This window comes from Leptodactylus fuscus, chromosome 5 (assembly GCF_031893055.1).
Source record: "Leptodactylus fuscus isolate aLepFus1 chromosome 5, aLepFus1.hap2, whole genome shotgun sequence".
Taxonomy (NCBI): domain Eukaryota; kingdom Metazoa; phylum Chordata; class Amphibia; order Anura; family Leptodactylidae; genus Leptodactylus; species Leptodactylus fuscus.
Window position 1 is genome coordinate 113,033,694 of NC_134269.1, and position 27,308 is coordinate 113,061,001.

A 27,308-nucleotide genomic window follows, 5' to 3' on the forward strand; every position below is an offset into this window, starting at 1 on the left:
TAGGTGTAGTGACCAGCATCACACCTAGCACAAGCGCAGAAATATCATCTAGTATGTGAGGGGTGACCATAATATCCTATGGTGCTGTAACTGTGATTGGGTGACTTGTCCAGACTGTTAGAACCTACCGTCTGCCAATATGACAATAACGAATAGTAAAAAGATATGAATTATTTTGTGAATGGTGATTTTGGTCTCAACAATATTGAAGTGCAGTAAATCCATGCTGTCCGTCTATTAAGTAAATAATAACTCATGTATTAGACTTGCCTAATTAACTGTAGAAAAATAATCACCACTATTATTATTATTATTAATTATTATTATTATTATTATTATTATTATTATTATTATTATTATTATACTTTGTGCCTCTTTCAATGGCAGTCCCTTATTTCTGAGGTCATCAGGAAAGTTTTACGCATTCAGATATACCAAAGTAGCATTCCAAGCCATGCCCTTAGTGACCGTGCTGCATACTCAACAAAATAGTTAGTGAAAATGCTATGCAGACAGTAGCTGAGAGGAAGATATTGCTTCATTGCATTATGCATTATATTAAATAACCTTTATTTATTGGTCTATATAATGGGTCTTTATAATGTTAATAATTTACATGAGCTATTAAACCAACATAAAGACCATTAACATAATTACATAGCGTCATGTGATAGCAATGCAAACATCTTTACTGAATTGGCTAATTTTATCATCTATGGCATATTATATCCATGTTTGATACAGTCTGAATAGCTACTTGAACTTTCTAAAGTCTACTTTTGTACTATCATCAGCACAAATCATGATGTGCTTCAGTGTATCTGTGAAAGTAAAGTGTATCAGTCTTAAGTTTACGTTTTTTAGTCTATGAATGTTAATGAACCCATTTGTTTAATTAACCTGTAAAATGGAATGATTGGGTAGATTTAGGCTGAGGCCCCACGATGCGGAAACATGGCTTTTCTTTTGTTGCAGATTTTGCTGCTTTTTTTTTTTTTTTTTAGCCAAAGCCAATAGAGGCTATAAAAAGAATGGGAATATATAGGAAGAACTTCTGCTTAGCAAAATCTGCAAGAAAAAAAGCTGTGCTTTCACAACTTGTGATTGTGTTTAGTCTGATCCTGCGGATTATACACAGTCACACTCCCTCCTACCTTTCTTAAAATTTTTGCCAGCCTGCATAACAAAAGTGTTGCCAAGAAGTAGGGGACAGATGGAATGGATATTGCTGTCAGAATCAGACTTCATATAATTTAGTCAGACTACACAGTTGTTTTATGATACCTATGAGTAACACATCTACATCTCAGGAGCCAGGAGGCCCAATTTTCTAGCCCCTTACACTTTGCGATTTGCCTGAGGCGGAATCGCCGCAGAAAAATGTGCAGTGTTTTATAGTCAGAGCAAAGTGGATGGGATTCTAGTGAATCCCATGCCCACATTGCAGTAAAAACCATGCTGCTGACACACAGCGATTTCCAAAACTGGCGCAATTTTGAAAATCGCAGCATGTCAATTATACCTACAGAAACGTTGACAGTTTCCCCATAGATATAACTGAAACAGAAAGTCGAAAGAGGAAACCTCTATGAACTTTCTGTCTGCGGGAAGAACCGCGATGCGTTGCCATCGTGTTTTTTCCTGCAGTGCTTTTTTACTTCAAGATGCCATGTGGGGCCAGTTCACACGGAGTTAACGCACGCATTCTGACACGTATACACGTGTCAGAATGTGAGCTCTCAAAACAGATCACATTCATTCCAATTTGTCGTTACGGGCGTATAATGCAAAATTACACGCACAAAATTACGTAACAACACATTGAAATGAATGGGATCTGTTTTGAGCTCTCACATTCTGACACGTGTATACGTGCCAGAATGCGCGCACATTAACTCCGTGTGAACTGGTCCTTAGCCTTACAGTCATTTACTGGTTTAGGCCGCATGTTACAGAAATGTAGCTCTTTTTGTTGCAGATTTTACTGCGTAGATCAATACTGCTATAGGGAGAATATTGTTCCTCCTCCATATAGTGGTCACTTCATCTGTATCACTTCCACACAAATGCGTCTCTCTGGCAGAGACATGGAGAGGAATGCGGTCACGTGTACAGGCAGCAAACACCACCCGCTAACATTGAAGTGCATCCTAACAAAGCAGAGCTGAAGAGGAGAGTTGGGACACAGCAGCAGCAACAGTTTATATCTATAGGCAGGCTGCAGGCAAGGTAGGAGAGGTGGTGATGACTCAACACTGTGAATGACGTAGAGCAACCCAGCACAGTCACAGCTTTAGGCTGAGTTCACATGGAGTGTTTTGGTCAGGAGTTTGAGGTGGAATCCACCTCAAAATCCTCCTCCAAAAATGCCTCACCATACAGTCCTATGTAATCCACTTGTAATTGTTTTCCGCTAGCGGCATGTGGGCCCATCAGTTTCAAGTTACACCTTGCTCTCTAATACTAGTCTTCTATTAAACATCTTATACTGTGTTTTAGCACCAACAATACAATACTATTATGTATTTGTGTTTTTGTGTTGTATTATGTGTAGCATGTATGGACCATTGCTTAGGAACAGATGTCACGTGCCAAAGTTTCTGGTGTTTGTCTTCTCCAGTATCATACAAGGTCATCATCCACCAACAGGGTTAAAAGAGAACTAGTGGGGCTATGTATTGTGATGTTTCCTTCTTAATGTTGTCTACTTTGCTTGAATGGACTGTAGGTAGATTTACTATTTATATATAAGGTCCTTTTTTGTGCTTTAAATGTGTTAAAATCATTGTGATGTATTTTACTTCTATGCGGAGACATCTTTGCATGAAAACATAACATCTGGCCTTTATCTTGATGAGTGCCAAATACATCACAATACCAGAGGATACTTCGAGATTGCTTAGTTTTATTATTGGTAATATATTTTTTCTCACTAAAGCTGGGTATTCCCTATGTGTAGAATACAGGATAAGTTTAACATCAGTGAGGGTTCAATCACTCAGACCCCCACTGTTCAAGAGAATAACTTGCTTTGATGGGAAAACCCTTTAATGCAGCCAGAAGTGGGAATAAGACTGAGGTAAAAAAAAATTAAAAAAAATTGGCCCTATTGCTGCCACAAATCCTGGATTGAGTAAAGGTTTAATGACCTAAAATGACAGCACCATAGGAATCTGTTCAGAAATGCAAGAACATTTTTTTTTTTTTTTTTTTTTTTTTCATTTTAGGGTATTGTGTATTATGTCAAAATTACGAAAGGTTGCAGAGCTCAGCTGAGAACTATATAAGAACATTTGTAGTTCTTGAGTTCTTGATTTCCTGTTAAAATGCCAGTAATTTCATATATCATGCAAAACCTCCTGAAAAACATTTCAATGACCCCAAGCACACTGTTTGGTCTCATTGCTCCTGTGAGAGATAAAATAAATTTCGCAATATGGAAAAGTGCTAACATAGTCACTTTAGGCTAAAGCCCCACGGGCCATAATTGCAGTGCTAAAGCGCTGCAGAAAGAACCGCTGCGTGATTGCATTGCGGTTCTTTCCGCAGCGCTTTGAAGAGAAAGTTCACTGAGTTTTCCTCCGCGGACTTTCTCTTACCATTATATCTATGGGAAACCCGCCGGCATTTTCGTAGATATAATTGACATGCTGCGATTTCTAAAGCCAACGGCCCCTTCCCGCTGGAGAAATGTTTTGTTTTTGACTCTTCGCCTTCCAAACCCCATAACCTTTTTTATTTTTCCAGTCACAGAACCACTTAAGGGCTTATTGTTTGCAGGACAAACTGTTCTTGCAAATAATGCTATTTATTATTCTGCACAATGTACTGGGAAGCTGGAAAAAAATTCAGAATGTGGTGGAATTGGAGAAAATGTGCATTTGTGTGACTTTGTTAAGGGGCTTCATTTTTATGACGTTAACTCTGCAGTCAAAATGACATGTCACCTGTAGCCCATGGCTGGTAAGACTTCAGGGATACAACATTTATATAGTTTTGTTTACATTTTAACCCCTTAAAAAAACTCTAAAAGTCATTGCTTTTGAATTGTGGTTCAGCAGGTTAATTTTAAAATGCAAGCTAATGAAAGGATAATCCATCAGCCCGGCAACCCTCCAGTAGATTGAAAGATTTTTATAGACATTGTCCTTACCTAAAATCCCTCAGTCTATAATACAATCTCTATCTGCCTATTTCATTGTCCAAGACATTATAACTGCAATTATAACCTTGAAACCCAACAAAAATGATGGCTTTACCAATAATTATTATAAACTTTTCTCTGCTACCCTGGCCCCCCACCTGGTTGCCTCCTTCCATTGGACTTCGGAGGAGGATGATTCATGTCTGAGATGTTGGAGGCAACCATTGTAGCCCTACCCAAACCTTGTAAAGCACTGACTACCCCTTGAAACTTCCACCCAATCTAATTATTGAATGGTGATATCAAGATATATGCTAAGATTCTGGCTGTTCTACGTGCTGTCCTGCCCACTCGGGTACAAAGGGATCAGGTGAGCTTTGTAGCTGATCAACAACCCCCGATGATATTCACTAGTTTATTAATCTCATTCAATGGGCAGAGTTCTCTCATACACTTTCTCTGCTAATGGACATGGGGTATATTACCCACCCCTATATATCTTCCAATATGACAGACTAGCAGGGATCTGTAGACAGATGGACTTAACATTACGAGTGCTGATACCCACCATCAGGGTGTCAAGAAGTGCCGTTTTAACTGCAAATCTTTTTTGTTTTGTTTGGGGCAAAATAGCTCTTTGAACTCTCCTGATGAGCCTCGAACATCTAATTTTCTGAGTGAAACGCGTTGAGAGTATGTTATGGGATAACGGGACAGTTAGGCTTTATCTATCCTAATCATATAGTGCTTGTTGCGCTGGGTGGGTTAATAGAACGTGTTTGTTAGCTAAACGTTAACTGTGGACTATTAAGTCCTTGCATAGCTGAATAACTGTCTACAGATCCCTGCTAGTCTATCAGATTGCAAGATATATAGGGGTGGGTAGTATACCCTATGTCTGACATAGCAATTCCCAATACATGGGGGGGGGGGAGTAACTACTAGTCTCCACGAAGTAGATGTTTTAATCATTGGGTTACATTGTAATGCAGTGAGCTTGTTGGGTCATTAGGCAGGCTTCCCTGTTAGAATCTGGTCCCGTTTATTTATTGCATGGGGATACATTTTTGATACACCATATACCAAGGAGGCCACAGTAACGAATATAGCATGTGACAAATGGTGTAATTCAATGTATTTAGGATTAGTGTATCCCTTATGAGATTTCTCTCTGTACATTATCTGTATTTAGTCAAGAGAGGACGTTAAGTCAGGGTTGCACATTGACCTAAAATATATATTTAATATTTGTTTCATCACATATTTATGGGGTAGTTTTTTTAAAAAAAATAATCAATAAAAGTTGAGTTTTATCCACATTAGCATTTATTTGGACATCCTTTTGATATTTTCTCTTTTCATATATATTAGTCAGACCTTTTCTTTCCCAAGATCCAGTTTTAGATAAATTTGTGGCATTAGGAAAAAATAAGTGGGGCCCCAGATGCTGATATATATACAAAGAACACTGTCTTCCAATGGCAACCCTATAATAATGCCTTCTTTCTGCCAACAAAAAAGTAATAACAAGCCCCATTTTCCCCACACAATTCAAATAACCACCTTTGTACTGCCTAATAGATCAACTCATCAGTTATTATAGCACCTCCTTATAAATAATAGTCCCCATTATCACTAATAGTCCCCTTTATAAATAAACCCACTTAACAATTATACCCACATGTAAATAGTTCCTCTCTTATAAATAATAGCACCTCCTTATAATAGATGCCTTACATATGATAGTTCCCCCTTTTTATAGGTCTCTTATAGAGATGAGCGAGTAGTATTCGATCGAGTAGGTATTCGAAATACTCGTACTCGATCAAGTACCACTCGCTATTCGAATGGAAAAGTTTGATGCAGAGCCAGCATGTTCTTCTCCTACCTTTAGAAGTCTTCTCTGTGCAGCTTCCCTGCGGCATCTTCCGGCTCTGAATTCACTCTGCCAGGCATCTGCGCATGCCCGCCCGATTATTCGCATGTACATCTTTTGGGGTACTTCTACTAATTTGCAATAGCATTGGATCTACAAATTTTAGTTAGCCAAAAAGGATCAAAACTACACATGAACTCAACTCAGATAAGCAATGGCAAGCATTTAAAGTATGTCCTTCATTGTGGTGTTTATGTTTGTTTTTTTCATACTTTTATATATCTATCTCAGAAACACAAAAGTAGCAATATGCTCTTGACTTTCTACAAATGTGGTGTTTTTGTTAATTTTATTCTTCGTTCATTATTTTTTTCTCTTTTGTAGGAGAAGGAAGATGACAAATCTGATACTTCAAATTCTCAGCAGCAGAAAAGCCCACAAGGTCTAAGTGATACAGGTTATTCATCAGATGGTATATCTGGTTCACTTGGAGAAATTCCAAGTTTAATACCAAGTGACGAAAAAGATTTGAATAAAGAACAAAGTAAAAAAGACTCTTTTTCACATGAAAGCAGCCCTTCTAGTCCTTCGGATTTAGCAAAGTTAGAAAGTACAGTTTTATCAATCTTAGAAGCCCAAACAAGTGTTCTTGTTGATGAAAAGTTAAGAAAAGGAAATGATGTACATGGAAAATTTGCTGGACAAGCTCAAGACAGAGGTAGAACTAAGATATTGCCAATCACACCAGAATCCTACAGTTCAGAGGAAGAGCTTGACGATATTCAGGAAGAGGAAGAAGAGACACTAGAAGAGAATGGGAAAAGGGCTTTTCCATCCCGAAAAGTTCAAAAGCAGGGCATAAACACAACAAAAGACATAACTGTACGCAAACGACAGGATTCAATTGATGACAGTAGTGAAAGCGAAAACTCACCAGTTCCTCAGAGAAAAAGAAGAACTAGCAATGGCTCATCAAGTAGTGATGACTTTAAACAAGATGACAGTCAGGGATCTGGAGATGATGAGGATTTTATCCGAAAACAGATTATTGAAATGAGCGCTGATGAAGATGCATCTGGCTCTGAAGATGAGGAATTTATTAGAACAAAATTAAAGGAAATAAGTTCTAATGAAAGTCAAAATAAAGAAACTAAATCCAAACCAATACCAGCAAAGTGCAAGAGATTAACTAAAAAAAGCAGTGCAAGTTACGATGAGGATGGAGTCAGGCGACACTCATGGCATGATGATGATGAAGAGGATGAGGATGAGGAAACATATGATGAAAGTCCAGAACCAAAATATAGAGAAACTAAAAGTCAAGAAAATGAAGAGCTTTCCGTAAGCGCTGGTGGAGGCCTCAGAAGATTTAAAACTATAGAGCTAAATAGCACAATGTCTAATACCTACACTGAAGAATCTAGCAAACAGTCTACCATATTATATTATGATGAGGAACCAGAGTTGGAGATGGAAAGTTTAACAGATTCTCCGGAAGACAGGTCACGTGAAGAAAGATCATCAAGTCTCCATGCGTCAAGTTTTACCCCTGGTACCTCACCAACTTCTGTTTCATCACTGGATGAAGACAGTGACAGTAGCCCAAGTCACAAAAAGATGTCAGGAGAAAGCAAGCAGCAGAGGAAAGCAAGGCATCGATCTCATGGACCAGTTCTCCCCACTATTGAAGACTCTTCTGAAGAAGAAGAGTTAAGAGAAGAGGAAGAACTTTTGAAAGAGCAGGAAAAGCAAAGAGAATTGGAGCAGCAACAGCAACAAAGAAAAAGTTCTAGTAAAAAATCTAAAAAAGACAAAGATGAACTAAGAGCACAAAGAAGGAGAGAGAGACCAAAGACCCCTCCAAGCAACTTGTCTCCTATTGAAGATGCTTCTCCAACAGAGGAATTGCGTCAAGCAGCTGAAATGGAGGAACTTCATAGATCTTCATGTTCAGAATACTCACCTAGTATTGAGTCAGAACCTGAAGGATTTGAAATTAGTCCTGAGAAAATAATAGAAGTTCAAAAGGTCTATAAATTACCTACGTCGGTATCATTGTATTCTCCTACCGAATTATCCCCTAATATTCCTATACCAGAGAATAAAAATGGACAGCAGACTCTGAAGAGTGCTGAAGAAGCTTATGAAGATATTTTATGTAAAGCAAAATTATATCATAGTGACAAGGAAAAAGAAGAAGTATTTGAAAAAGAGCCTTTATATGGAGGGATGCTAATTGAAGATTATATATATGAATCCTTAATTGAAGAGAATTATGATGAAACCTTAGATGCTAATCTAATCAGTGGTCAACATCCTATGTTTGACCAGCAATTACAAGACGTTAAAAACAGTTCTGCAGGTGACATTCACACCAATGTAGCTCAGGCTATTGCAAGTGTAGAGAGCAAATGCTTTGAATCAGAAACATTCCATTCTATGGTGCCTCAGGAAGACATTGTTTCAAGTTCTTACATTGTCCCAGAAAGCCATGAAATTATTATCTTAGACAACACAGATGACAAGCATGATGATGCTACTGACTTTTATGATATTATTACCAGTCAGGACATGCAGCTAACGCCAGGATCCAGTCCAACTCAACAAAGAAATGGATTTAGCATGAAAACTGAGCACATATCTTCTATGAATGATAATTTCTATAAAACAGAAAATATTATACTTACTGCTTCAGTGGAGCCATCCACACTTAATTCAATGTCTATTCCTGATGTTAAAATAACACAACACTTCACTGCAGAAGAGCCTGAAGATGATGTGGTTGTAGATTATAGTACAGAAAAAGTCTCTGATTATTCAGTTTCAAAAGATACTGAAGTAAGCAAAAATGGCAAAGATGGCTTTAATGCAAATACATTTTCTGATGCTGAAAGTGTTTTAATATCTGGTTCGCCGATATCTCAAGGTGTGAAACAGCCTAGTCAAACTTCAGCACCTAGTTCAGCTAGTGATGTGTCTATTACAGATCATGTTATAATTTCTGTACCTGATATTGCTCAATCTACCAATGCCCACACTGTACCAATTTCTTCTTCTGTGCATACCGCCACAACAGAAAGTACTGGGAAAGTATTATCGGATATTGAAAGGAAAGAACATCTAAAGGAGACATCAAATTCTTTAGTTAATCACGTGCAACCAATGACCACTGTATGTGTAGTCTCAACAAAGCACATTGTGACTTCTACAGCAGCCATACATGCAACAACCAATGCCCCTAATTTGCAATCAGTCATATCATCAATTCCATCTGTCACATCAAAGGCAAAGTCTTTCTTTAAAAGTTCTTCTGATTCTACTGATCCTGTAATAATGCAAAGTTCTGTTCCTCCACCACCTCCTCCACCACCACCACCATTGCCTCCAACAGCCTCAAAGCCAGCAGTAAGTTCAAAAAAGAGGCCAGCACCTAAAATTCCAACAACAAAACCAAAATTAGGATATAACAGTGAAGGAGCTCAGGAGGATTCACCATTAAAAATCTGTTCAACGCCTACACCCAAGCCTCCTGCTCCACCTCCACCAGTCCCTCCAAAGCCATCTTGTATTCCAGCTGGACTAATATTCAGTCATAAGTCAATGGAAGGCTCAAAACCTCAAAAATTGACAAAGTCCATGGTTTATGATTCCCCAATTTCTATGCAAAAGAAAACAGAAGCACAACCCAAAACATCAGCAAATTCCATACACACAAGTATGACTTTAAATTTAGTTTCATCTACAGAATATCAATTACCTTCTCCAACATCACCTCTTTCTCCCCATTCTAATAAATCATCACCAAGATTAACCAAACCATCTCAAGAAACCTATGTTGTTATTACTTTGCCATCTGAACCTGGTACTCCAACTGAAAGTGATTCATCTCACACAACAACATGTTGGCCTCTACAGACATCTGTCTATGAGCAGGTTCCACAAGTAACACAAACAGTGTTTTCTACCACACCTCTCAGTATAAATAAAAAGGTGACTGCAAGTCAGCCATTGGATAATGTGCACAGTTTATCACAAATAGCACCAAAAGATGCCAACACTACCGTTTCTTTACCTTCAAGCACAGTCTCTGAATTCACTTGCATTCCAGATACCTTTCCAACTGAAAGAACTGTAACAGCTCAATCTCAGTTAACTCAAGTTGGAAAGTCCACTGAATCTAATGATATAATAGATCTACGCACCTTGAACAAAACAGATTATAAGGTTAAAGACTTTGAGGCTGATAGTTGCATGGACCTCTCTTCTACAACACCTGAGGGAAAACGGCAGTCTTCTGCTCTTAGTTCTATGAGTCGACCAATAAGTGCTGTCCAACCTGCTATAGTAAACCTTAGTACTGCATCTCCGGCAATTTCATCTATGTTACTAGTCTCTGAATCCGTTACGGTAATGACAGGTTCAACCAATGGAAGTTATTCAACTAGTTTAGAAAGTCTTGTTGACTTGGGAAATTCAATGAAGGAACCATTAAAACTGACAACTTCTAAACAATATGAAGAAGAAAATGGGACATATCTTGTGGATGTAGAAGTGCCAATTAACTTATCTCTGGGTGTCCCTGCCCTATCAATAGCTGGGTCAACAACAAAATCTTTTCCAACATCTGTTAGCGTAACAAATGGCGCCACTGATATTTCTACCTCTCAAGAATCAGTAGACAGTGGTGTAGTGGATCTTAGCACAACAAAATTCCTTAGAACAATGGTAACCGTCGATGATGCCTCCTCAGCAATTGTCACTGAAGTAATTGAAGATGATAAACCTGTGGACTTAACTGCAGGTAGAAGAGCTGTGTGTTGTGATGTAGTATACAAATTGCCTTTTGGAAGAAGTTGCATTTCACAACAACCATCCACTACTTTACCTGAAGATCGTTTTGGCTATAGAGATGACCATTATCAATATGATCGTTCAGGAATTTCAGGTTTTAGGGGTGTTGGGGGTATGAAACCTTCTATGTCTGATACAAATTTAGCTGAAGCGGGACTATTTTTGTACAAAAGTAAAAATACTTTTGATTACCCGGTTGGAATAGCTGATGTTGCTGTAGACCTTACATCTGGGAAAATGACTACAGGTCAGTATGATGTGCCAGCAAATCTTTCTTTGAAATGTGATTATGGTGTTCCCCATCTCATTTCCGGGTAATTTATTTTTTTTAATTATAATTTCGTTTTTTTTCTTTGGCACATTGTGGCAAAATATTTTGGAGTACTGGTTTATTTTATTTTCCTTTTTTATTATTTGTATGTTTTGCTAACAGGTTCATGCATGTGTCTGCATGTTCCAAATTTTATTTTGCTTCTTGTCCAAATGATCATTAACCTGGAGATTTGCATGTGTGCATGCAATTATACCCATGTATTTCATCAAGATTGGATGGCTCACCAAACCACCAAACATCTATGTTTTTAGGAAATGGACTATAACTTTACCCCTATACTTTCAGGTGAGGCTTTGGATTACCAAACCAAGACTACAGGTCCTTACCCAGAAACACGGCAAGTCATTTCAGGCCTTGGAATAAGTGCACCCCAGTATTCACAAGCACGCATGACTGCTTCTATAGTCCCACCTTATGGTATGGGAAGTGCTTTACGGTCATCTAATGGAGTTGTTTATTCTTCAGTTACCAGCCCAATTCCTTCAACATTTGCGATCACCACACAACCTGGTTCTATATTCAGTACAACAGTAAAAGATTTATCTACATTCATTACAACTGATGCAGTTACTTCATTTTCAAGCTTAAACCAGACTCAGCCACTACCAAGAACGTATAGCATCTTAACATCAACAGTGGGCGATGTAACTGATGTAATGTCTGTGATTGATACTAGTTTGCAAAGTTTCCCTATAGACGTTGCATCTAGTTCACAAGGTGATCTTGTCTCCATTTTGACATCAGAATCAGAAACTTTCTCTGAAATGGCTGAAGATGAGTCATCTTTTATAATGCCATCTGATGATGGTAAGCAACAGCACCTACACTTGCAGCGTGAGCTTCTAGAACTGGAAAAACTGAAACAGCAGAGATTAGCTGAGGAGCTTGAATGGGAACGCCAGGAAATTCAGAGATTCAGAGAACAAGAAACTTTTATGGTTCAGAAAAAACTGGAAGAATTACAGTCAATGAAACAGCACCTGCTGTATCAACAGGAAGAAGAGAGACAAGCTCAGTTCATGATGAGGCAGGAAACACTTGCTCAACAGCAACTACATCTTGAGCAAATTCAGCAACTTCAACAGCAACTTCATCAGCAGTTAGAAGAACAAAAAATACGACAAATGTATCAATATGGCTATGACTCTGAAAATGCGACACCTCAAACAACTTCTGAGCAAGTGATTTTAGAAGGTCAATATTCAGCTCCAGAGGAAGGACAATTCTGGACTGGTGAACATACTGCAACTACATCATCTACAGTTACAGGCATTGAAATGGCTCCAAATGATGCATGGTATGCAGTTCAGTCAGATAGTGGACCACAATATATCTCAAGACCAGGAATACTTAACTCTGTTTCCGAGTTGTCTCTAAAAGACATGGATATTAATGATGAAAGACAACTTAAAAAACGAAGTTCCATGCCTAGGCTGTGTGGTATGTATGATGAAATAGATGGAAGTATGCAAGAAGAACCAAGATCTTACAAACTCATTGTTGATAGTGGTGTCCAAACTGATGATGAAGATGGAAATGATAATAGGTATACTGGCAGAAGAAGAAGATCCAAAAAAAGTGTTGATACAAGTGTTCAGACTGATGATGAGGATCAAGATGAGTGGGATATTCCCACAAGATCAAGAAGAAGGTCACGTGCAGGAAAGTACACCGAAGGAAATATTGATGCTGATAAATCTAGATCATTTTCAAAAGTTTCTAGTATAGCTGTTCAAACTGTTGCAGAAATTTCAGTACAGACTGAACCACTTGGAACGATAAGAACACCTTCCATAAGGGCCAAAGTTGATTCAAAAGTTGAAATAATAAAGCATATTTCTGCTCCAGAAAAGAGCTACAAAGGAGAAAGCTTGGGCTGCCAAACAGAAACCGATTCTGATGGACAAAGTCCACAATATCTAAATGATATAGCACAAAAAGATAAAAGACGTCCAACACCTTTAGAAATAGGTTATTCTTCTCATCTTCGGGCAGATTCATCACTACAGGTTGCACCTTCTCCTCCTAAGTCACCTAAAGTTTTATATTCACCAATTTCACCAGTTTCCCCTAGCAAGGCTCTCGAATCTGCTTTTGTTCCCTATGATAAGACAATGGATGATATTGACACTCACAAGTCACATTCTGATATCGTGCAGATTCCACCGGCAAGTCCAAAGTCTGCAAAAGTCATGCAGCGCTCTATGTCAGATCCGAAACCCTTAAGTCCGACTGCAGAAGACATTTCTAGAACTCAGTTCCAGTACTCCGATGGATACTCAGTAAGAACAAATTTCTTTTACCTAAGTTAATTTACTGTATATGCATTTAAGTGAAAGATCTTGTTTTATTCATGCTTAAGAGATATGTGCCATACATGTATTGATTTATTAACTGCTGAAGACTATCCTGTTCAAGTGTTTTGTTCATAGTGGACTTCCAGATACCTTCATCCTCTACTACTACTATTACTACTACTCTGAATTAGAATATTACTAAAAGCAGGATTTTAATTCACATTCCTAAATTAAACTTGGTGGACATACTGTAAGCCTAGTTTCACCTAATTGAGAGTGTTGTAGATAGATTTTTGTGGTGAAGATCAGGGACAAACCATGCCAATGAGCACTCATTCATTCTGCCCCAGATGAGCACACAAGCCGATGCAAAGCAAATACAGGAGGAAGGTCTTCATTGTTTGCTGGCAGCACCGCCATTATTGCACAGGGTGATGTACTGCTACTGAACAATGATTTTATGTTTTGCTGAAAGCAAATGAGCAAGCAGATGCTTGTTCTTTGGGTGATTGACAGTACTATTAGATAGGGCTGCTATGGTCAACAAGTGTTATGGGGAACAGGAGTTCTTAGGAGCAAACTTTAACTTTGTGTCAATTTAAAGTTTGCTATATCAGAGTATACAGAGTGTTAAATGTTAATTCAAAGTTTGCTTTATCTGTATATAGTGATACAGCAATCTTTTTATTCATGTATACCGCCAGTGTTTGTAGGATGATGCAGTGTGAGAGTACTTGGAATAATTCCCAAAAATTTGTATTTGTAACCAGTTGGTATCATAAAAGAGTATTCATACGCCAAAATATGTTCATATTGAGAATTTTATAATAAATCAAAATCACTTAAATATCAATATATCAAATATCAACATTGTCCACTGCAGTGGCGTAACTAGGAATGGCGGGGCCCCGTGGCGAACTTTTGACATGGGGCCCTCCCTCCCCAAACCGACGCCGAAGACCTCGACCGACCCCCTCCTCCGCACTCTATTATGTCCCTTAGTAAGTCCTGCACACAGCATTATGTCCCTTAGTGGCCCCTGCACACAGTATTATCCCCAATAGTGTCCCCTGCACACAGTATTATCCCAATAGTGTCCCCTGAACACAGTATTAACCCCAATAGTGTCCCCTGCACACAGTATTAACTCCAATAGTGTCCCCTGCACACAGTATTAACCCCAATAATGTCCCCTGCACACACAGTATTAACCCCAATAGTGTCCCCTGCACACACAGTATTAACCCCTATAGTGTCCAATGCACACAGTATTAACCCAATACTGTCCCCATATGTCCCACTGTGGACACCTATAAACATTTATTATACTCTGGAGTCTGAAAAGACCCCAGAGTATAATAATCGGAGACCCGGGGGAATAAAACCATTGAAAGAACAGAAACAGTTGCTTACCTGTTCCTGTCAGCCGCCGCTCTTGTCCTGCTTTAATGACGTCGGACGTCACATGACCCAGGAAGCAGGCCTGGGTCATGTGACGTCAGAGATGTCAGACACGAATGACGGAGGCCTGCAGGATATCGTGGAGAGGTAAGTAACAGTGTTTTTTATGTTTCTTACCTCTCCCGGGTCTCTGAGCATTATACTCGGGGGTCTTCTCCCGAGTATAATGATAGTGTTTGTGGGGCCCACGGTGTCACTTGCCAATCCCAGCCCAGCCAGGATCGGCAAGTGAATAGGGCCCGTAACGGCCTATTGAAAGAAAAAAAAAAACAACCGCAGCGGTAGCTTCTGTCACCGGGCCCCCTAATGGCCCAGGCCCTGTAGCAGCCGCCTCCACTGCATCTACGATAGTTACGCCACTGGTCCACTGTCAATATAGGGCTTCTTTCACCCTGGTTTTGCACCTTCAGTGACATTCTTGGTAGAGATGAGCGAGTACTATTCGAAACTCCCGTCTCTATGCATTTCCCAAGGAATTTCAAATAAGAGTAATTCTTCCAGATTCATAATCTTTGCTATGAATATATTGCCTCAGAGTGTTCAGACAATTTTGCTTTCTGTGACTTTTTTTTTTTTTTTTGTGGATTGGTGATTAGTAGAGATGAGCGAACACTAAAATGTTCGAGGTTCGAAATTCGATTCGAACAGCCGCTCACTGTTCGAGTGTTCGAATGGGTTTCGAACCCCATTATAGTCTATGGGGAACATAAACTCGTTAAGGGGGAAACCCAAATTCGTGTCTGGAGGGTCACCAAGTCCACTATGACACCCCAGGAAATGATACCAACACCCTGGAATGACACTGGGACAGCAGGGGAAGCATGTCTGGGGGCATAAAAGTCACTTTATTTCATGGAAATCCCTGTCAGTTTGCGATTTTCGCAAGCTAACTTTTCCCCATAGAAATGCATTGGCCAGTGCTGATTGGCCAGAGTACGGAACTCGACCAATCAGCGCTGGCTCTGCTGGAGGAGGCGGAGTCTAAGATAGCTCCACACCAGTCTCCATTCAGGTCCGACCTTAGACTCCGCCTCCTCCGGCAGAGCCAGCGCTGATTGGCCGAAGGCTGGCCAATGCATTCCTATGCGAATGCAGACTTAGCAGTGCTGAGTCAGTTTTGCTCAACTACACATCTGATGCACACTCGGCACTGCTACATCAGATGTAGCAATCTGATGTAGCAGAGCCGAGGGTGCACTAGAACCCCTGTGCAAACTCAGTTCACGCTAATAGAATGCATTGGCCAGCGCTGATTGGCCAATGCATTCTATTAGCCCGATGAAGTAGAGCTGAATGTGTGTGCTAAGCACACACATTCAGCACTGCTTCATCAAGCCAATACAATGCATTAGCCAGTGCTGATTGGCCAGAGTACGGAATTCGGCCAATCAGCGCTGGCCAATGCATTCTATTAGCCCGATGAAGTAGAGCTGAATGTGTGTGCTAAGCACACACATTCAGCACTGCTTCATCAAGCCAATACAATGCATTAGCCAGTGCTGATTGGCCAGAGTACGGAATTCGGCCAATCAGCGCTGGCTCTGCTGGAGGAGGCGGAGTCTAAGGTCGCTCCACACCAGTCTCCATTCAGGTCCGACCTTAGACTCCGCCTCCTCCGGCAGAGCCAGCGCTGATTGGCCGAAGGCTGGCCAATGCATTCCTATGCGAATGCAGACTTAGCAGTGCTGAGTCAGTTTTGCTCAACTACACATCTGATGCACACTCGGCACTGCTACATCAGATGTAGCAATCTGATGTAGCAGAGCCGAGGGTGCACTAGAACCCCTGTGCAAACTCAGTTCACGCTAATAGAATGCATTGGCCAGCGCTGATTGGCCAATGCATTCTATTAGCCCGATGAAGTAGAGCTGAATGTGTGTGCTAAGCACACACATTTAGCACTGCTTCATCAAGCCAATACAATGCATTAGCCAGTGCTGATTGGCCAGAGTACGGAATTCGGCCAATCAGCGCTGGCCAATGCATTCTATTAGCCCGATGAAGTAGAGCTGAATGTGTGTGCTAAGCACACACATTCAGCACTGCTTCATCAAGCCAATACAATGCATTAGCCAGTGCTGATTGGCCAGAGTACGGAATTCGGCCAATCAGCGCTGGCTCTGCTGGAGGAGGCGGAGTCTAAGGTCGCTCCACACCAGTCTCCATTCAGGTCCGACCTTAGACTCCGCCTCCTCCGGCAGAGCCAGCGCTGATTGGCCGAAGGCTGGCCAATGCATTCCTATGCGAATGCAGACTTAGCAGTGCTGAGTCAGTTTTGCTCAACTACACATCTGATGCACACTCGGCACTGCTACATCAGATGTAGCAATCTGATGTAGCAGAGCCGAGGGTGCACTAGAACCCCTGTGCAAACTCAGTTCACGCTAATAGAATGCATTGGCCAGCGCTGATTGGCCAATGCATTCTATTAGCCCGATGAAGTAGAGCTGAATGTGTGTGCTAAGCACACACATTCAGCACTGCTTCATCAAGCCAATACAATGCATTAGCCAGTGCTGATTGGCCAGAGTACGGAATTCGGCCAATCAGCGCTGGCCAATGCATTCTATTAGCCCGATGAAGTAGAGCTGAATGTGTGTGCTAAGCACACACATTCAGCACTGCTTCATCAAGCCAATACAATGCATTAGCCAGTGCTGATTGGCCAGAGTACGGAATTCGGCCAATCAGCGCTGGCTCTGCTGGAGGAGGCGGAGTCTAAGGTCGCTCCACACCAGTCTCCATTCAGGTCCGACCTTAGACTCCGCCTCCTCCGGCAGAGCCAGCGCTGATTGGCCGAAGGCTGGCCAATGCATTCCTATGCGAATGCAGACTTAGCAGTGCTGAGTCAGTTTTGCTCAACTACACATCTGATGCACACTCGGCACTGCTACATCAGATGTAGCAATCTGATGTAGCAGAGCCGAGGGTGCACTAGAACCCCTGTGCAAACTCAGTTCACGCTAATAGAATGCATTGGCCAGCGCTGATTGGCCAATGCATTCTATTAGCCCGATGAAGTAGAGCTGAATGTGTGTGCTAAGCACACACATTCAGCACTGCTTCATCAAGCCAATACAATGCATTAGCCAGTGCTGATTGGCCAGAGTACGGAATTCGGCCAATCAGCGCTGGCCAATGCATTCTATTAGCCCGATGAAGTAGAGCTGAATGTGTGTGCTAAGCACACACATTCAGCTCTACTTCATCGGGCTAATAGAATGCATTGGCCAGCGCTGATTGGCCAGAGTACGGAACTCGACCAATCAGCGCTGGCTCTGCTGGAGGAGGCGGAGTCTAAGGTCGGACCTGAATGGAGACTGGTGTGGAGCGATCTTAGACTCCGCCTCCTCCAGCAGAGCCAGCGCTGATTGGCCGAATTCCGTACTCTGGCCAATCAGCACTGGCTAATGCATTGTATTGGCGTGATGAAGCAGTGCTGAATGTGTGTGCTTAGCACACACATTCAGCTCTACTTCATCGGGCTAATAGAATGCATTGGCCAGCGCTGATTGGCCGAATTCCGTACTCTGGCCAATCAGTGCTGGCCAATGCATTCTATTAGCTTGATGAAGCAGAGTGTGCACAAGGGTTCAAGCGCACCCTCGGCTCTGATGTAGGAGAGCCGAGGGTGCACTTGAACCCTTGTGCACCCTCAGCTCTGCTACATCAGAGCCGAGGGTGCGCTTGAACCCTTGTGCACACTCTGCTTCATCAAGCTAATAGAATGCATTGGCCAGCGCTGATTGGCCAATGTATTCTATTAGCCTGATGAAGTAGAGCTGAATGTGTGTGCTAAGCACACACATTCAGCTCTACTTCATCGGGCTAATAGAATGCATTGGCCAGCGCTGATTGGCCAGAGTACGGAACTCGACCAATCAGCGCTGGCTCTGCTGGAGGAGGCGGAGTCTAAGATCGCTCCACACCAGTCTCCATTCAGGTCCGACCTTAGACTCCGCCTCCTCCAGCAGAGCCAGCGCTGATTGGCCGAATTCCGTACTCTGGCCAATCAGCACTGGCTAATGCATTGTATTGGCTTGATGAAGCAGTGCTGAATGTGTGTGCTTAGCACACACATTCAGCTCTACTTCATCGGGCTAATAGAATGCATTGGCCAATCAGCGCTGGCCAATGCATTCTATTAGCGTGAACTGAGTTTGCACAGGGGTTCTAGTGCACCCTCGGCTCTGCTACATCAGATTGCTACATCTGATGTAGCAGTGCCGAGTGTGCATCAGATGTGTAGTTGAGCAAAACTGACTCAGCACTGCTAAGTATGCATTCGCATAGGAATGCATTGGCCAGCCTTCGGCCAATCAGCGCTGGCTCTGCCGGAGGAGGCGGAGTCTAAGGTCGGACCTGAATGGAGACTGGTGTGGAGCGACCTTAGACTCCGCCTCCTCCAGCAGAGCCAGCGCTGATTGGCCGAATTCCGTACTCTGGCCAATCAGCACTGGCTAATGCATTGTATTGGCTTGATGAAGCAGTGCTGAATGTGTGTGCTTAGCACACACATTCAGCTCTACTTCATCGGGCTAATAGAATGCATTGGCCAATCAGCGCTGGCCAATGCATTCTATTAGCGTGAACTGAGTTTGCACAGGGGTTCTAGTGCACCCTCGGCTCTGCTACATCAGATTGCTACATCTGATGTAGCAGTGCCGAGTGTGCATCAGATGTGTAGTTGAGCAAAACTGACTCAGCACTGCTAAGTCTCTGCATTCGCATAGGAATGCATTGGCCAGCCTTCGGCCAATCAGCGCTGGCTCTGCCGGAGGAGGCGGAGTCTAAGGTCGGACCTGAATGGAGACTGGTGTGGAGCGATCTTAGACTCCGCCTCCTCCAGCAGAGCCAGCGCTGATTGGTCGAGTTCCGTACTCTGGCCAAACAGCGCTGGCCAATGCATTCTATTAGCCCGATGAAGTAGAGCTGAATGTGTGTGCTTAGCACACACATTCAGCTCTACTTCATCAGGCTAATAGAATACATTGGCCAATCAGCGCTGGCCAATGCATTCTATTAGCTTGATGAAGCAGAGTGTGCACAAGGGTTCAAGCGCACCCTCGGCTCTGATGTAGCAGAGCTGAGGGTGCACAAGGGTTCAAGTGCACCCTCGGCTCTCCTACATCAGAGCCGAGGGTGCGCTTGAACCCTTGTGCAGCCTCGGCTCTGCTACATCAGAGCCGAGGGTGCGCTTGAACCCTTGTGCACACTCTGCTTCATCAAGCTAATAGAATGCATTGGCCAGCACTGATTGGCCAGAGTACGGAATTCGGCCAATCAGCGCTGGCCAATGCATCCCTATGGGAAAAAGTTTATCTCACAAAAATCACAATTACACACCCGATAGAGCCCCAAAAAGTTATTTTTAATAACATTCCCCCCTAAATAAAGGTTATCCCTAGCTATCCCTGCCTGTACAGCTATCCCTGTCTCATAGTCACAAAGTTCACATTCTCATATGACCCGGATTTGAAATCCACTATTCGTCTAAAATGGAGGTCACCTGATTTCGGCAGCCAATGACTTTTTCCAATTTTTTTCAATGCCCCCAGTGTCGTAGTTCCTGTCCCACCTCCCCTGCGCTGTTATTGGTGCAAAAAAGGCGCCAGGGAAGGTGGGAGGGGAATCGAATTTTGGCGCACTTTACCACGTGGTGTTCGATTCGATTCGAACATGGCGAACACCCTGATATCCGATCGAACATGTGTTCGATAGAACACTGTTCGCTCATCTCTAGTGATTAGTGTCTGTGAGTTCATAGCGTACAATATATTTCATCTAAAAGGCATGCATATTGTGACATGCTCAGTTAAAAGCCAGGAGTTAAGGCGTTATTCTTCCCCAGAAGTAATGCTTTATATCTTACATATAAATTACAGATTGTAAGCACTTGGCTTTGTCACCTAATTTCAGTGTGCAAACCCCATAAATTTGTTTAATTCTGACATTCATAGGACAGTAGGTGCTCCATCAGGAAACAGCATTATGTCCTGACCACTGATTTTTGACATCGGAGATATAACATATTGAGTACTTTGTGGTGATGTTTTTTTTACCTTTGTCATGAGAGCGTTTTCTAGTAATTCTTCCATATCTCCAACCTATGTGAGCCCTCAGTTATCTAAGTTTATATATTGCTGTTGAGTTACCTTTGCTGGTAGAGCAGAATTTATAGCCCATAGTTTTGTAGCAGATCAATGACAACCTTCCTAAAGGTTTGTGAGAAGAAACCAAAATAATTTGTTTCCTTGCACTGAATATCAAGAGTCATTTCTCCCGAGAGCCCTACTGTATATTTGCTCATGCAAACAGCATAGTTTCAGGGGGGTTTAAAAGAAACATATAATGTGATGGGGGTTACATGTATTGAGAGATCCTGATGCATGCACCAAGCTTATCAGTGTTACCATATAGTGTGTTCTTTTGGTATATGTAGAGCCTTGAGGATGAGTTCATACAGAGTTTTTTGGTCAGGATTTTGAGGCCGAATTCGCCTCAAAATCCTGACCAAAAAGACGGCTTCCATTGAAATCAATGGGAGACAGTCAGGTCTTTTTTCCGGGAGCTGTTTTTTCCGGCTCACAGAAAAAAGAACACATATGCTCATTCTTCATGCAGATTTGCCTCACGAATCCGCCTGAAGACACTCCCTCCTCCCAACTAGGCCTATTCATTGGGCCTAATCTGGAGTGGAGCGCGCGACCGGATGCCGGTGTACTCCACCAGCATCCAGTCACGGCTACCCGTATTTTGGACCAGAACCTGAGGCGGCCTCTGTCTCAGGTTCCGGTCCAATATACCCTGTGTGAACCCGGCTTAATACATTGGTATACTACGCCTTTTGTATTATGTAATAGAGTGCTCTAGTAGACCACTGTTCTGTACACAGTTCAACATATGTACTGCATACTAAATGTTCTTTCATATTGTAACTATATAATTTATTTATTCATTTTTTATTTTTAGAGCTCCATTAAATCTGTGGTGTTTTACATTTGGAGAAGGACACTTACATACAAAACACAAAATGCACTAACCAACTAGTACAATAGGATAGAAGGCCCTGCCCACAAGGACTTTTACTCTGATAGAATAGATAAGGAAAAATAAGGGTAGACAGATGGTTAACACAAACGGCAAGTAAAAGTGATAACATAGTGAAACATAGATGACCAAGGTTAAGTTATAAATATAAATTAAACCCATCAAAAAATCATCATGCTTAATACTTATTTCCCTCGACACCTGCTGTAGGGTTACAGTTCGGAGGCCCTCATATACATTAGATTGTATTAGATATTATTATTGAATTAGATTTAGTTTTTATCTTCTGTCCCTCTTACCAGAAAAATAAACTTGACTGATGTCTATAATTAGAGATGAACCACTTCTTCACAAGCTGGGTTCAAACCAAATATTCAAAATTGTTTGTTTTTAACTTAGCAGAAGAAATAGCAATTTGTCTCAGACTTACTAAAATGGTCAAAGTCTTGTGTTTGAGCAGGAAATACAGAAGAGACACGTGTGTGTGTTAGGGAATAGCAGACGATAATTCCCCAGAAGCTGCAGGTGAACCCTGGAGGGAGGGGCACAAGGGACAGTGAGCCCTAAGCTGAAGCCCCCCGCTTTCCCTTCCTATTGCCAGACCCTATCCTAGGTAATAGGCGACAACCACGAAGACAGTCCCTCCCTGAATATGTGAAACACAAAACGCAGACAAGACGGACAACAACAAAGGGAGGTCAGCTAGCCAGGGTTTGGTAACAGGAGAGCGATGCAGTGCCAAATCGGAGTCCAAAAGAATTGTCAGTAGGGAAGCCAGAGGTCAAGGATTAGAATACAAGTAAATAAACAGCAAGAGATACCAGAAAACAAGATGCAATAACCGGCACCAGTGTGACTGTGAGCCAAGACTAAATAGGGGAGGGAGAACCCGCCCTGAACCTGATAGGAAGGAAAGCTGTCAATCACAGGCAAGACAAAATCAAACCACTGAATGGACAGAGGGAACCAGGGCAGAAGACGGGTGTGGTTCAAATCCAATTACAGAACTAGAGCCGTGTTCACACAGTGCAACTAAAAACTTTAAGCAGATTATCAAACTGCACACGCCTCCTGCACCGCAGCACGCGAGCAGAGGGCGGCGCAGAGGCCCGAACAGGCAGAGATGTTACAGTGTGATTCAGACTGTTGTGTTGTAGCACCACTTGACATCAATTGAGCCTTTCAGACAATAGACAATAAGTGGTCACCTTACAATGCTGTTATATACAATATATAAGGTGCTGCAAGTGTCACTATGAGGTAGTTTCAGAAATGCTGGAGATAGGGAAGGATCTGGGATTCATCTTACTGCATCATACAGTGCACAGTCTTGAAAATAGCTGAAATAGGAGAAAGTTGGGCATGATGTTCAGGGTGCTTCCTAGAGAGGGCAGCATAACAGAGGCACTGTCTCCCTATTTACATCTTGGGAGACAGATTTGCATATTCCTCCCATGATCCCTTACAGTGGAGTGACTATGGCTGTATAAGTCTCCACACACCTAATAGGTGGTCTCACCTTAAGGAGTGACATTATCCCCATAATCTGGTCTCTCAGCCTCTCACGTCTAACAAGTCAGTTCTCTCTATGCTGTGCTGATGAGGTCCAACCAGACCAAAACGGGCCATCCGTAGCTGAGAAACTGACTTGGTAAAAATCCCACATTATGCAGTAAAGGCTTCTGGGAAAATCGGGCATGATGTTCAGGGTGCATCCTATAGAGGGCAGCATAACAGAGGCACTGTCTCCCTATTTACATCTTGGGAGACAGATTTGCATATTCCTCCTAGGAGAATTTAGTCAGATTCAAGCAATTAAACAGACAGATTAGTAATAGAAATAATACAGTATAGGAGTGAGGGCATTTTTTTTTTTTTTATTAAATGTATATCAACTGCTGTTCTAACAGAAAAGCACTCATTCCACCTGTACAAATCTGAAAAGAAAACACCATTAAGTGTTTTTAGGGCTAGTTCACACATGCATTCTGGCACGTATACACGTGTTAGAATGTGAGCACTCAAAACAGATCACATTCACTTCAGTGTGTCATTACAGGCGTATAACGCGCGTAATTTTGTGTTGTTTTAGGTTGTTCACCCAATATATAGTCTACAAGAAAGAAAAAAGTTTTCAGCTCACCCTTGTATGTGGTAATTTCGGCTTGCAGTAATAAATTCGGGGTGCACGGCACACTCTATTCCTTGAGCATAGCGGAATCCAATGGAAAGAAAAGAAATTTGCCGGCAGCTCACCGTGAATAAAACATAACTTTTATTGCTAGCACATCATAAAATGACAAAAATTTGATGTAAATAATAAATCAAAAAAGAAAAATCCCCCTAAAAAACGCAGACGCGTTTCGGAACGTCTGTTCCTTCCTCAGAGCCATATATAGTCTAGCCTGCACTAATCTGAAATAAAGATTCATTATTTAACTTTTTCTGCTCTGCTCACCAAATACATATTGAGATAGAGTGTTTATCTGAAAACAAATTCCTAATATTTTTTAGCTGTGCATATAAACACTATGGCAACCTGCTAAAATCTAAAAAAAAAAAAAAAAAAAAAAAAAAAAAAACTGTTACTTGAACTGATTTTTCTTGAAATACTTATTTGGAAGAAAAAATCATCAACAACAAAAAAACACAGTGCCATAATCGTTGCTAGTCACAATCATAATTAAGCACTGTAATCAGAGCACGGGAGAGGCAACAGGAGGGGGACAAAGAAACACATGTGCAAGTGCTAACAATAAGAATGTGGGTGGCAATAGCAACAATACTTCTGGTCATGGTGGCACTGCCAGTAGCTCCAGGATTATTGTACTTCCTGAGAATGAAGATGAAATTTTTGATTAGTTAGCTCACTCTCGGTCACAGGAGAATATTGCATCTGACGCTGGCTTTACACCAGCGTCCGATCTCCGTTTTTAGGTTTCCGTCTTCTGCGAACAATACTGAATTATTATTTTTTCAACACATTTCAGCAACACTGGGCCTGATTTTTTTTGTAGGAATTCCTGCTAACAGTTTACTTTAAAGCATATCCCCAATAGTAAAATAACTTTCCATAAATGAATAGTATAATCTAGTCTGTAATGTAACTATTTAAAAACTACAATTTCTTTTTCAACTTATCTGGCTGTTTTCCTCCTCCTTTCTTCCCCTCAGTTTTTTTTATTTGCCCACATCCAGAAGTATATGGAAGGAAGAGAAGGAGGTTGCTGCTGTCTAGTGTTTGATTTATTGCCCCATTCTGCATATTGGTAGAGCACTATCTTAATAGATATAGTGGGGTCAAAAAAATTCTCATTCTTCTTTTCTCTCCCATAATTAATGACTACTAATAATAACTAATGATTTGTCTTCTCTTATGGTCTTATTCTATGGTCTTTCTAAACTGTCAATTCGGACACATTTTCCACATTGAAGGGCTCACTAGATACATTATGAAAAAAAACACTTTTAGGCTAAGGCCACATGCAGCTTTTTAACAACTTTGTTTTTTTTCCCCAATGAATATCAAATGTATAATAAACAGCCAAAGATGGGTTCAAACAGAATTCATGCGCAAATTGCATAAAAAAAATTAACTTTTATTTACTGAATATATATACACTGTATACTATATATTCTGATTTATATTTCACTGAACAAAGCTGTTTCCATGACAAGTAAAATAAAATAAAAACCTTTATAAATAATTTGGGCCGCAATGTTTAATAATAAAATAATATTATCAACATGGGACATAGGACTGGAACATGCAAATTATTCATTTCCTGTATACCATAAATACAGTCTTTGCAGAAATACTTAAGGGAAATTGGATAAATCACAGAGTAGACTTGGCAAAGTGAAATATATAAATAATCATATTCTCCTGTCCCCAATGTTGTTGTCCACTGCCAGTTTCCATTTGGCACTCCTTGTCCTTCACTGCTGGAAGCCCTGCACTGCACTTGATCACTGAGTGCCAAATGGACATTGGCAGCAGACACCAGAGCATTGGGGATAGGTGATTATGATTTTTTTTTTATGTTTCACCTATCCGGTCTCTTAAGTGATTTATCCAATTCTTTGACAACCCCTTTAACACACTTTAAAGCCAACTTGCCAAGAGCAAGTTGGGCTTGATGGTATGTAAACTATATCTCAAAGTTGAGCTTCAAAACTACTTTACAGATACAGTACCAGAGAAAGTTAACCCTCTTGTTCATATAAAGCACAACTAAATTTATTTATATACTTTAGTAAAGAAAATACCTGTTTCTTCACTTATTGTACGTGCTTCCTTCTGTCACTGAACAAATCTGTACAATAGAAGACCGTAGAGCTGAGGGGGAGAAAAAGGAGAGTTCCTCAAAGCAGAGAGACATCAGAGAAATAAGTGAGCCCTTTGCACTATAGAGTAACCGTTCTCTTTTACAACACAACTGGGTTACCAGGAATTGTTATCCTGTTTTCCCCTAACAGAAATGACTTACAGATGCAACCAGAGAAATAGCAGTCCAGGAACGCTCCTCTTCTAAAGTGCACCTTACAAATTTGTTCTTTCTCCCTCTCCCCCATAGGCACTGGCTCTTTAAATAAAGCAATACTGGTAAGGGGAGTAGGAATTGAAGGCCAATGTTTAACCATTAGCCTTTACAAGTTATTGAAGATATAATCTATTTACCATGGAGAAGAGCATTAAAGTTTTCATCAGAAGTCGAAATATGTGCAGGGTCTTTCTGGGTAGTATGTTCTATAGTTGTAAGATCCCTCATACATGGTTTCCTATCAGTTTTTCTGCTAATAGCTTCATTATGGTACCTGAACATTTAACATTTCTCACTAATGCAGATACAATCAGAGAAGTCTGCTCCCCTTCCTCCATCCGTTATTACTGCTATTGGTTTCTTTACTTTTACTCCTCTCTGAAGCCACTGTGAAATAGCAAGCAAATTTCTGAGAAAAACCCAAGTGAATGTAATATAAAACATTCAGGGACACTGGAATGCTAATCTAGGTTAGGATGCAGCTAAAAAGATCTCTGACAAAGAAAAATAGAAATCTGAGCACAATCAGGAGAGCTGCTTTCTGTCTATAACTAACATTCCATCAACAATAACAAAAGTAGCTAATCAAAAATAAATAAATTCACTTTGAGCTGTGAGAAGCTAAAGAATGTGTAGTGTAGAGACAGAGAAAGCTGCATGCAAACTTGCAAAAGTGCATCCATTGTGTGATGAGAAACCAGTGTTAACCTCCCTCCATACACTATGTTTCCATCAAGTTTGATGGTTGCTA

The 27,308-nt window shown here is 41.2% G+C and overlaps 1 protein-coding gene across 1 annotated transcript in view; it reads left to right on the plus strand.

Moving 5' to 3' along the window:
- PCLO (piccolo presynaptic cytomatrix protein) overlaps window positions 1-27,308 on the plus strand; it is a 305,609-nt gene that overhangs the window by 180,145 nt on the left and 98,156 nt on the right. The window contains exons 5-6 of the mRNA XM_075274050.1: window positions 6,405-11,118; window positions 11,491-13,487. Of these exons, the coding sequence (XP_075130151.1) occupies window positions 6,405-11,118; window positions 11,491-13,487 (6,711 nt within the window). The remainder of the gene's footprint in view (window positions 1-6,404; window positions 11,119-11,490; window positions 13,488-27,308) is intronic.